Source organism: Sinohyriopsis cumingii, chromosome 3 (genome assembly GCF_028554795.1).
Source record: "Sinohyriopsis cumingii isolate HCF-2022 chromosome 3, ASM2855479v2, whole genome shotgun sequence".
NCBI lineage: Eukaryota > Metazoa > Mollusca > Bivalvia > Unionida > Unionidae > Sinohyriopsis > Sinohyriopsis cumingii.
In genome coordinates this window covers 11,440,328-11,453,709 of record NC_142963.1, presented here as the reverse complement: position 1 = coordinate 11,453,709, position 13,382 = coordinate 11,440,328, and the positions used below count along the sequence as shown (strand labels likewise).

Sequence of the window (13,382 nt, the reverse complement as noted above, 5' to 3'; positions counted from 1 at the left end):
CACATGTGGAAAGTATTATCTGGTGTTGGCACTAGAATACGCTGTGAACTCATTTTCTTCTAGTATTCCTGTTTGAGAGGGTTCATCAAGCATGGATGGTGTTGCACTTGAGTGGAATCTACAATTTCAGCATCATGGTATATTTATTTGTTCATGTCGGAACATCTGGAAACAAGCGCACATATTCAAATAATAGCTGTTTTAGTTCACTCTATATTTGTAGCTAAAGATGTTACAGTTTCTGGTTCAGATTCATAATTTCTGAATTTTAAAGAATGGTTACACCAATGTCGCTACAGTCCAATTGCATTCCATCACTTAAATCCTCAGACGGGTACAACTAAATTGATTAACACGGCTAAGTCTATTGACATACTCCAATAACAGTAACATCCCATGAGTATCAATGATGTAATTTAAGTCACTTTCTAACATTATAAGGACCATAATACTCATCATGAAGAGGACTTTGAGCTATGAGCAAATGAGCCAGTACACTATTACCAGGCTGAAAACTCCTTTCCTTTGTATTTATGCCATACCTTAATTTAATTTTTGCCTTGGTCTTAGGAAAGAGACAGACAGAGTCAACCACTATTTTGCTAAATGGTTCGTCAAATGCAGGAATAGGTATCTTCTAGTAGAGTTTCCCTACCATCTGGCAAGTGTGACGAGATCTACAGTATTCACAAACATCACTTTTAGTTTTTGGCCAGTAAAAATGATTGAAGATCTTGTGATCAGTATTATTGACCCCTAAATAACCAGCCAACGGAGTTTCATGAGCTAGAGTAAGAATTTGCTGTCTATATGACTTGGGAACAACAATTTGACAGCTCAATGACCACTTGTCACCAGCAGGTGGTCTACATTTTCTCATAAGGAGCCCATTTTTAACAATGTAACAAACAGGTACTTCTGTGACTTCAGTTTCACTAATAGCTTCCTGAAACAGAAAGGAGATCTCTGGATCTTTTTCCTGTTCGACAAGTAGTAATTGTCATTTGTCATCCTGATCAGAATAAGAGAATGAGCAGTAAAAAGATGATCACTGTGATCAATACTTCTTGATTGTTCCACGCTAGGAACAAAAATGATATCATCAAAAACCTGACCAATAAATGTGTCAGCTAAAGGAATAATTTCCTTATCAACATCATTCTCAAGAAATTTCTTTGCCACAGCTCTAATAACTGCATAAGCTGGGTATAAATCGGGGATTTCTTTTTCATTAGGATCAACTTTCTGATCTGCACAAGGCTTGCAACTTCCAGGTGGATTAACCACAAGCATATCTCCAACTAGGTCACTGCCCAGTAATAAATGAATACCCTTGATGGGTTAAGTAGACACTGTTATGACTGTCACAAGTCCTGAAAACTAAGTCTGATAACAAATTTATACAATGGAAAGGAATGTTAACAAAGCCACACTCTTCTTCCTGAATAAGAACACTTTTATTAGAAAACTTCCCACAAAAAGAGAAAGTACCTGATAACAAAAGACTGAGAAGCACCTGTGTCCCGTAATATTATAATAGGAATAGGATTGGTAGAATAAGTGATAGAGAGCATTTAGACAGACTGGGGTTTGTTTGATCCCAAAAAATATATTGCTTTCAATACAAGACCATGACCTTCAGCTCTTTCAAATAAGAGCATTTGGGATAGCTATACTTTTATTTTGTTGCTTATTTTTCAACCTGCAGCAGAAATGGTGTGCCCTTTCTTCTTGCAATAGGTGCATATAGGTAGAGATAATGATTTCTGATCAGTCTTTTCAGATGTTTGATTTCTAGAAGTTGTACCAGATTGTTTAGATGAGAATGATATGATTTTTTAAACAAAAAACTGCTGAGAGGAAGAACTGCTGACAAATGAAGTTTTCTGAGTCAAAGAAATAATCATCAGTTGTACAGCATTTTCCCCCGTTTCCACTTTTTGCTCATACAGACAGGTCGTAACATCATTATGGATGCAATTCATGAACTCTTTATTTAGTATGAGCTGAGATTATCACAATATTTATCAACCTGCTAGGCTGAGCACTACCTATTAAACAGTTATTTATTTTTCCAGGCAAATTTGACAAGGGTTTATATAGTTTATTTTCTACAATTCCTAAACTTTTGTTGATATGCCTCAAATAGCACCTCAGAATCCTTTGAGATATATTCTTCAACCAGATCATAATTAGTAATCTGTTGTACTGCTTTGCCAATAAGATCACTTTGTAATAATAAAGTCCAATGTTCTCTTGTCCATTTCAAGTTTCAGCAATTTTTTCAAAGTTAAGAAAGTGTTTATCTACTTATTTTTCCTGAAAAGGGGTTACTAATCTAATATTTCTGGTAACATCACAACCTGAACTCATGTGGGGGAGTGCCCCACTTGCCACTTCTAATTCTATTAAATTAATCTAATCACTGCAACCAATAACATCATCTGAACCTGTCTCTATGGATTTGTTACATACAATTGTGAAGAAGAGTGCCTGAAAGTATTGTGAACTCGATCTGATTTGGACATCTCTGTATTAAGACTCTATGGTCTTAAAACAAGTAATAGATAAGAGTGAGAACAAACAAGTTTGTAAAATTCAACAAATTATTTCCCTAGAATTTCTAACACAAGTCAAAAATATTTAAAGCTCTGAAAAAACTTAAGTGATATTCCAAAAAAAATCCAGTGCTGGAAGTGTTGATGTTGCGGTGGCCTGTGTTGTAGTGATGTGCCAACAGTCTTTTGCTTAATCACAATAATACAATCCAACAATATATTCTCTCTTTCCAAAAATGCTATTTTTGAGCACTTTGTATTTTCAGAGTAGAATACCTCTAGTTAAATAATTGAACAAATAAACTCCAGTCCACAACAGATACTGGACACAACAATAATTCAACTGATTTTGCTCAGATCTTAAATCACGAATAAATAATTTTTCCAGTAACACAATTATATATTCCTCCACCTGACTTCAGGTCACAATTAGCATTTTCTAAACAAAACTATTACCTAATAAGATTCCAGATGTTTGCAAGATAAAATTTTAGTTATAATTAGATGGTCTGTTAATAAAATTATAATAAAGAACATGGAAAACACAATGTCCTTGACTCAGACCAAGATAAATATGTTTACTTCTATTAATAATGATCCTATTATTAAAAACATACTCAGAGAAAATATTAGCTATATATTAGTTGTTTAAAGACTAAAAAAGATCAATGATTCAAGTCAGGTAGAAAATGAACTTGATTTTGGACAAGGTCATGTCTAAACTAAAATTGTATATAGCATATAATGAATATACGAAAACAAACTAACAAATTGAAATTAAATATAGATAACTTGAGTGCACAGATCAATGTGTGTGTGTATGATTTGGATTTTTAATATAGCTTTAAAAAAATTTCAGTCATATTGCTGCAATGCCTGAAGTGTGACAGTTTATAGCGAAGTTTAGCACTGGGGCATCAAGCCGCAGACATGTAGCATGATGTCCCACCCAGTCACATTATCCTGACATCAGGCTGACCAGTCCTAACACTAACCTCTTAAGCACCATGCGAGGCAGCTGTTAGTACCATTTTTTTAAAGTCTTTGGTATGACTCGGCCGGGGTTCGAACCCATGACCTCCCGCTTCCGAGGTGGACGCTCTAACCTCTAGGCCACTGGAGTGGTTCACAGATCAATACTGCCTTCACTAACTGATGTTATCAATACTGCTCTCATATCCAGGAAATTCCCCACATGTTTCAAAACTGTCACTGGTAAGCCTCTGTTGAAGAAACTGACACCTGAATGGTTTAAAGAACTAGTGACCTATTTCTAACCTCTCATATCCAGGAAATTCCCCACATGTTTCAAAACTGTCACTGGTAAGCCTCTGTTGAAGAAACTGACACCTGAATGGTTTAAAGAACTAGTGACCTATTTCTAACCTCTCATATCCAGGAAATTCCCCACATGTTTCAAAACTGTCACTGGTAAGCCTCTGTTGAAGAAACTGACACCTGAATGGTTTAAAGAACTAGTGACCTATTTCTAACCTCTCATATCCAGGAAATTCCCCACATGTTTCAAAACTGTCACTGGTAAGCCTCTGTTGAAGAAACTGACACCTGAATGGTTTAAAGAACTAGTGACCTATTTCTAACCTCTCATTCATTTAAAAAATCTAAGAAAAAGTTGTTCTATCCCAACTTGAACCTCATCTGAATTCAAACAGTCTTTGTAGCAATGTACAGTCTGCATACTGCCCTCACCATAGTAATGAAACTGCACTTCTGAGAATAGTTAATGACCTCTCTGCTTTGGATAAAGGAAAGATTACAGTACTCTCCTACTTGACTTGTCTGCGGCATTTGACACAATACCCCAAGATATATTACTTCACTATCTCCAGTATGTATTTGGAATTCATGATACAGCCTTATTATGGTTCAAGTCATATTTACTCAACAGGACACACATGTCTTTGTAAATGGAAAATGATGACAGCCTAGTTGATCTGTGTTTTGGTGTTCCACAAGGCTCTATTTTCGGCCAATTAATCTTCATTCAATACACTCAGCCACTCTAAAGTGTCATAAATCAACATCAGGTGTTTCAGTAACCGCACGCAGATGACATTCATATATACAAATCTAGCTACCCAGCAGAAGTTGAGGCTACATTCCAAGGCGTAGAGAGGTGATCTGAATTCATGAATTCTGATGTAACAAGCTGCAGTTGAATGATGATAAAATACAAGCCATCCTGATCATCAGGCAAAGACTTTCTCATTCACATTCTTTACCTCAAATAATAAGTATCGGTAATACCAACATTCATTGTATACTGTACAAAACCTAGGTGCCACTCTCAACAGTATGCTCTTGTTACAACATGTAATAAACATATGCAAGGCTGTATATCTGGAGCTGAGGCATGTCAGTGTGACATGCCACTGCCACTGAGGCATGTCAGCTCCATTTACAATTTTTTTTCCATTGATGCCACTGGCATACTTGTGTGTTCCTTAGTACTTTCAAGACTGGACTATCATAATTCACTTCTAACTGGTTCATCTCAGCTACTACAGAAACTTCATAAACTGCAAAACATGGCTGCTCAGATCATACTTAGTGTATGAAGAATTGAGCACACCTCCCTCTGCTCTATAACCTTCACTGACTATCCATTCAATCCAAAAGCAAACACAAAATATGTTCACTATGCTAGATTTCAATGTGTGGCTGCAATATACCTATCTGAACTCTTCCAACACTTGCATTCTCATTGTTCACACTGTTAAAACAAATTCATGTAGACAATGTTCTTTAGCTTACCAAGGCCCTTTAATGTTAGACACAAGGACAAGGTGTCCTCATTCAGGAGTGCTCTTAAAACTCACCTATTCTGACTGCAAGAACAGACTTAAAATGTTTACTTCCTTAATTATTTTCAGCATGTTTTTGCTTTGTAATTTCATTGTTTGTTTTTGTAATCTTGTTGTTGTATATGTTTTTGTTTTTGTGTGTTATTGTAAAGCAGCTTCTAAAGATCAGGTGCTTTATTAAATGATTATTATTATTATTATTATTATTATTATTACATTTCCCTTTCTTTTTCTGCATCTGCATTTCCTTCTCATTCTCTCTGAATCTGCCTTTCTTTCTCAGCTTCTCTCCACATCTGCATTTGCATTTCCCTTTTTTTCTCTCTCTCTATCTGAATTTGCATTTCCATCATTTCCTTCTAAAGCTGAAGTTTTCTTAATTCCAATTCCATCTAAATCTTTTTTTAGCTGTAATTCCTTGAATTTCTCATCAAAACCAGATAAGAGTCTTTGCAATCAAATCCAAAGCACTATTTTCCAAAATTTCTTTCCCACCAATTATTGAATAAAATTTTTTCCTTATCTCTTGCTTTGTTAAAGATGCTTTCCTGTCATAAAGATCATGTCTGGCAAGCTCAAAAAGTCATATGGATGAGCCACCAATTTCTGTTGACTCTAGGTCTTAAAATATTTAACAGAAAGAAAGTGAAACACATAATTAATAAAATCAACAATGTATTTCCCTACAATACAAATTGAAAATTCATGCAATACTTACAGTATTATGACAAAAGTTAAGCTCACAATGTTAATTAAATATACAATACAAATGGAGATCCCTGAAAGTGCTTGTTATGACAGATGTCTGCTATATGAAGGTGTCATCTAAGGCAGGTTTCATGGCATACAGAAAGTGTTTGCTTGTGAAAATGTTCTGATCAAACACCTTTATACACTCACCTGTTGTCTCCACAATCAGGTCCAGCTGTCCACTGTATACTACTACTTTTAATGGGGTATTCATTATTAGTGAATTCACTGTAAAGGAAAGAGATAAAGCTGGTTCAAATACACTGAAAAAAGAAACTTCTCTGCATAAGTTCTACTTTATTATTGTTTTAATCCCATCATTATAAAAGAACTACAAGGTCTCATAAAAAATACTTCCTGAAACAATTCCAAAGCATGTTAACTAAATGCTGCGTCTAATTAATAAGTGCCTACAAAAGTAAATTCATGTATCCATAAAAATGGGTATAAAGACCTATTGATGTTTTAAATATGAAGCATCTATTTTTTGCTCATGCCCTGCTTTCAGTATCAAGCAAGAAAGTTGCCTAACAGTAAATTAGAACCAACAAACCAAACTATGAGCATTCTTTCCAGTCATTTAGGTTCATGCAAGGACCTTTTGAAAATTTTAATAAAATTTACATCAATTAAAGTATAATCTTTGAAAATTTTAATAAAATTTACCTCAATTAAAGTACAAACTTTTGCCAAAAAAAGACTTAATATGAAGCTAATTTATTTTCAAACTTTAAATTGAGTATAAATATCTGGCACTTTACTGTGGTGGAGAAGCATTATTTTTGATACAGTTCGTAAAGTAAATAAATATCATACCATTTCACTGAGCAATTTTGGTGCACTTTTTGCAGACATTTACAATAGGTTTAAGTGAACAGTCATGAGATTATTTTTTGCAAAAATTAGAAAATGTAACATTAGGTTACTTTAGAACTATGCACACCTATATCTGTTACCGGTTTCATGAAATCTTCTGTCTGTTTCTGAAAGACCATAGCGGACTGCCCTGTAAAGAGAAAAGGTGTTCAATGCAACAACATGAATATGAAAATAAATCAGGTAGGGGACATAGAATTTGATAAGGACTTAAGAAAAACACTTCCTGACATGGATACTCAAGACAATCACTTCCTGTATTGACACAGAATTTGATAACGATTTAAGAAAATCACTTCCTGTATAGACAGAGAATTTGACATGGAGACTCAAGACAATCACTTCCTGTATTGACATAGAATTAGATAAGGAGACTTAAGACAATCACTTCCTGTATCTACTAAAATATGACTTTTAAGTGCAAGGGTGGTATTTTCAAGCAGGTTTCTCAAACACACAGCCGGCAGACTGCATGCGGCCTGCCAAGCCGTATCCTGTGATCCGCAAAATGATTGGCATCACAAGCTGACATGAGAGATAACAAAGGTGGTGCAGTCAAGCTATCAAAAATGCCCTCATGTGGCCCTCAGGGTGGTTTGAGTTTAAGACCCCTGTTTTAAAGGCTCCATAGTATTAAATTTTGTGAAATACATGTAATATGTCTGATTAAAATACTGTATGCAATACAATGTATTTTAATAATGCTAAACCATAATAGTGCTTATCAGGAATCCTCCTTTAAAAGTTTTGGAATCTTAGGAAGCTATCCAGAATAGACAAACACATTTGTTAAAAGTTACACTTTTATACAATCATATTGAATTTTCCTATGGAAGATTACATAAATATACACAGCAACAATTAAGGTCTGGTGAGAATAAATGACATATTCATTCCACTAACTCCATCACCTTGAACATTTTTTGCCAAATATAAAACCATGAACACGAGATTTCCACGCAAATTATCTACATCCTTCTTTTCTCTTTATCTCCACCACATTTTTCACCCATTGCAGTTTACTTTACAGTCTAAATAATAGTTATTTTGTTTTGTATAAATTTGGTTTTTAACATTGAGAAACTATTTCATTGTATCAGTTGATCATTTATTTTGTTTTGTACAAATTTTGTTTTTAGCACTAAGAAACTATTTCATGTACCAGTCGATCACCTATTTTGTTTTGCACAAATTTTGTTTTTAATACTGAGAAACTACTCCATGTACCAGTCTATCATTTGTTTTGTACATATTTTGTTTTTAACATTGAGAAACTATTCCATGTACCAGTCTATCATTTATTTTGTTTTGTACAAATTTGGTTTTTAATACTGAGAAACTATTCCATGTACCAGTCGATCTTTTATTAGCACTTAAATACTTGTTTGCTACCAGTGTCCATACAGAAAAATCCTGTCCAAAATTTTATGCCATTAAATATTGATTTCTTTTAATTTCATGAACATTAGTGAGAATGCATAATTACAGAGAAACATTCAGAACTATTCCAAAAAGTCTGGAATATTTGGGACCTCTTTGAGTTATGGAGAGACATAGAGTATTAGGTTTATCCATTCATTTCATATCCTGAAACACTTGTGTGTGAAACTACTCCTTCATTTCATGGGCTGTTTAAACTTGACAAAGACTTTATGTGCACACTGGTCTGTCACCATGCTCCAATGCAATCTGTAAGAATAATGTCCCAGTTCTGAATTAAATTCATGGTAGATTTGTTTGTGTGTAAGTAGTCACACCATAGCATATAATCATATTCACATGATGTCTAACTGTTCTAACTGAAAATATCTCCATTAGAACATCCAATATAACTGCCACAGTTATTACTATTCCACATGACTCATGCTATCTAGATGGGAGATATCTATCCTGTGACAACAAAAATGCAACCATCTGGTTTTTAACACTGACAAACTATTCCATGTACCAGTCTATCATTTATTTTGTTTTGTACAAATTTGGTTTTTAGACTCTGAATACTCTGGCAAATATGTGCATATAGCATGATGTGTATTATTCTTATTATTACATGATCTTGTTCTAGGTACATCAACCATAATACAAAACACCCACAAAGCTGAAACTGAAACTCAGATGTGCAACAACTGGCATCACTAAAATGTACAGCATCAAACAAGTCCAATCATATAGCACTTTGGATTCACTTTCACAAGACCTAAGTTAATAACTAATTTTTTGGCATGTGACAATGATCCAAATGATCCTAATTTGATTATCAACAGGTCACTAATTGTAACTTCAAAGGTGCAAAATAGTAATAACACCTGTAATGAATGGCCAGTAGTTATTGACTTGTATACTGCAAGTCAATCAATTTACCACAAATATTTTTTGGGGAGTAGTATATCAATGTACACAGATTTGCAGCCACCACGAACAATAAATGTCAAAAAAAACCACTAGGACTTCCCAAATCCACAGATTCAAGTATAAAATAAAATGTTGCCTTTCATTAAACAACGACATTGGTAACCTGTGAAAAAAATGAATTTAGGGTATTCAATATATGTGATGAGGGTAAGTTTACGCTAAAGGAATTAATGTTTTGTGAGAAATCACCAGCAATGTGATGGGATTGTAAGACTGCCAAAGTATTGAGAGATTTTGCCTCATATAGTGATACCTCACAAGTATCAAAATCTGATGCAGGTCCCAATACTATACACAAGGCAACCAATCTCAAATTATATATATACATATCTATATATGTGTGTGTGTGTGTGTGTTATATGATTAAATAATCATGGTTAGGTATTTATCAATGTGTAAATTTTACCTAATCACTCGCAATGATTTTAAATTTGTGAGTGATTAGGTAACAATTTACGTATCAATAAATAAACAACCATGATCATTTAATCCTTATAATTCCAATTTACATCCTTTCTGTCATCATATCAGCTGATTTCTTCAGGAAAGCATTCACTGTTAGGTAGCTTCAAGTTTTCTTAGCTCCATCTTTGTTAGCCAATAGTCATTGAGTTTTATATAGTAATTTAGGGCAGTGGGTCAGAGTGGGTCATGCCAGTTATCTAAGGAGCTTGTTATGATGATTTGTTTAACTAAATAAATTGGTGATTGCTTTTAAACCAGACTGTTCCTGTTTTTGACATTGCACTTGCGTGTGGCACATATTATTATATCATTCATTGTTCTTCTTGCTTTCTACGCATTTCGATCTTTCAAAACAAACTCATGTCCATTATTAGGGAGATCCCTTGCTCGTCATATGATCCTGACCTTTAATAACAGCTGCTGGGACATACTGTTGAAGTGAAATCCAATAATTTCTGAAGACTGGGTTATAAAGCCTGCAATACACTTTCTTCAGAAAAAGGGGCAAGTGTGGAGTGCAGGAATGCCTGCAATTTCATTGTTTTAACTTCCAATGGGTGACTTTAATGTGGGATTTGTAAATTTTTATCAGAAATCACAGCGATAGGTGGGTGGAGGCTGTTGTTATTATCATGGATGAAAGGGGTTGGTATAGATAAAGCTTCACATTAAATGGTCTGGAAATGGAACAAAATCTAGTCCACAGAATTTATCAGCATAAAAAATTCTTTGACACAGTAATATATCTTTCCTGTGAATAGGACCACTATAGAAATTTGACCCATATGAAGGCTAACATAATCAGACTGGTATGCAGGCATACTTTTCAAAACATCTGAATAATGAGTTCCTTTTAGATTCTTTACAAAATTCACTATGGATGATATGGTTGAAAAGATTGAATGCAAGACATGCTTACAAACTTCACTATGGATGATATGGTTGACAAGAGTGAATGCAAGATATGTTTACAAAATTCACTATTGATGATATGGTTGAAAACAGTGAATGCAAGACATGTTTACAAAATTCACTATGGATGATATGGTTGAAAACAGTGAATGCTGGACATGTTTACAAAATTCACTATGGATGATATGGTTGAAAATAGTGAATGCTGGACATGTTTACAAAATTCACTATGGATGATATGGTTGACAAGAGTGAATGCTGGACATGTTTACAAAATTCACTATGGATGATATGGTTGACAAGAGTGAATGCAAGACATGTTTACAAAATTCACTATTGATGATATGGTTGACAAGAGTGAATGCTGGACATCTTTACAAAATTCACTATGGATGATATGGTTGACAAGAGTGAATGCTGGACATGTTTACAAAATTCACTATGGATGATATGGTTGACAAGAGTGAATGCAAGACATGTTTACAAAATTCACTATTGATGATATGGTTGACAAGAGTGAATGCAAGACATGTTTATAAAATTCACTAAGGATGATATGGTTGACAAGAGTGAATGCAAGACATGTTTACAAAATTCACTATGGATGATATTGTTGACAAGAGTGAATGCAAGACATGTGTTATAAAATTCACTATGGATGACATGGTTGACAAGAGTGAATGCAAGACATGTTTACAAAATTCACTATGGATGATATTGTTGACAAGAGTGAATGCAAGACATGTTTACAAAATTCACTATGGATGATATTGTTGACAAGAGTGAATGCTGGACATGTTTACAAAATTCACTTTGGATGATAAGGTTGACAAGAGTGAATGCAAGACATGTTTACAAAATTCACTGTGGATGATATGGTTGACAAGAGTGAATGCTGGACATGTTTACAAAATTCACTGTGGATGATATGGTTGAAAACAGTGAATGCTGGACATGTTTACAAAATTCACTATGGATGATATTGTTGACAAGAGTGAATGCTGGACATGTTTACAAAATTCACTTTGGATGATAAGGTTGACAAGAGTGAATGCAAGACATGTTTACAAAATTCACTGTGGATGATATGGTTGACAAGAGTGAATGCTGGACATGTTTACAAAATTCACTATGGATGATATGGTTGACAAGAGTGAATGCTGGACATGTTTACAAAATTCACTATGGATGATATGGGTGAAAAGATTGAATGCTGGACATGTTTACAAAATTCACCATGGATGATATGGTTGAAAACAGTGAATGCAAGACATGTTTACAAAATTCACTATGGATGATATGGTAGACAAGAGTGAATGCAAGACATGTTTACAAAATTCACTATGGATGATATGGTTGAAAAGAGTGAATGCTGGACATGTTTACAAAATTCACTATGGATGATATGGTTGAAAACAGTGAATGCTGGATATGTTTACAAAATTCACTATGGATGATATGGTTGAAAAGATTGAATGCAAGACATGTTTACAAAATTCACTATGGATGATATGGTTGACAAGAGTGAATGCAAGACATGTTTACAAAATTCACTATGGATGATATGGTTGAAAACAGTGAATGCTGGACATGTTTACAAAATTCACTATGGATGATATGGTTGAAAATAGTGAATGCTGGACATGTTTACAAAATTCACTATGGATGATATGGTTGAAAAGATTGAATGCAAGACATGTTTACAAAATTCACTATGGATGATATGGTTGACAAGAGTGAAGGCAAGACATGTTTACAAAGTTCACTAAGGATGATATGGTTGACAAGAGTGAATGCTGGACATGTTTACAAAATTCACTATGGATGATATGGTTGACAAGAGTGAATGCTGGACATGTTTTCAAAATTCACTAAGGATGATATGGTTGACAAGAGTGAATGCAAGACATGTTTACAAAATTAACTAAGGATGATATGGTTGACAAGACTGAATGCTGGACATGTTTATAAAATTCACTATGGATGATATGGTTGACAAGAGTGAATGCTGGACATGTTTACAAAATTCACTATGGATGATATTGTTGACAAGAGTGAATGCAAGACATGTTTACAAAATTCACTATGGATGATATTGTTGACAAGAGTGAATGCTGGACATGTTTACAAAATTCACTTTGGATGATATGGTTGACAAGAGTGAATGCAAGACATGTTTACAAAATTCACTGTGGATGATATGGTTGACAAGAGTGAATGTTGGACATGTTTACAAAATTCACTATGGATGATATGGTTGACAAGAGTGAATGCTGGACATGTTTGCAAAATTCACTATGGATGATATGGGTGAAAAGATTGAATGCAAGACATGTTTACAAAATTCACTATGGATGATATGGTTGAAAACAGTCAATGCAAGACATGTTTACAAAATTCACTATGGATGATATGGTTGAAAAGATTGAATGCAAGACATGTTTACAAAATTCATTATGGATGATATGGTTGACAAGAGTGAAGGCAAGACATGTTTTCAAAATTCACTATGGATGATATGGTTGACAAGAGTGAATGCTGGACATGTTTACAAAATTAACTAAGGATGATATGGTTGAAAAGA

At 34.2% G+C, this 13,382-nt stretch overlaps 1 protein-coding gene across 3 annotated transcripts in view; it reads right to left on the bottom strand.

Moving 5' to 3' along the window:
* Positions 1-13,382, bottom strand: part of LOC149802457 (retinoid-inducible serine carboxypeptidase-like) — a 75,029-nt gene that overhangs the window by 10,200 nt on the left and 51,447 nt on the right. For all 3 annotated transcript variants that reach the window (XM_089951692.1, XM_089951693.1, XM_089951694.1), the window contains 2 exons: positions 7,077-7,139; positions 6,284-6,361 (listed from right to left, as the gene is read on the bottom strand). In XM_089951692.1, the coding sequence (XP_089807818.1) occupies positions 6,284-6,361; positions 7,077-7,139 (141 nt within the window). The remainder of the gene's footprint in view (positions 1-6,283; positions 6,362-7,076; positions 7,140-13,382) is intronic.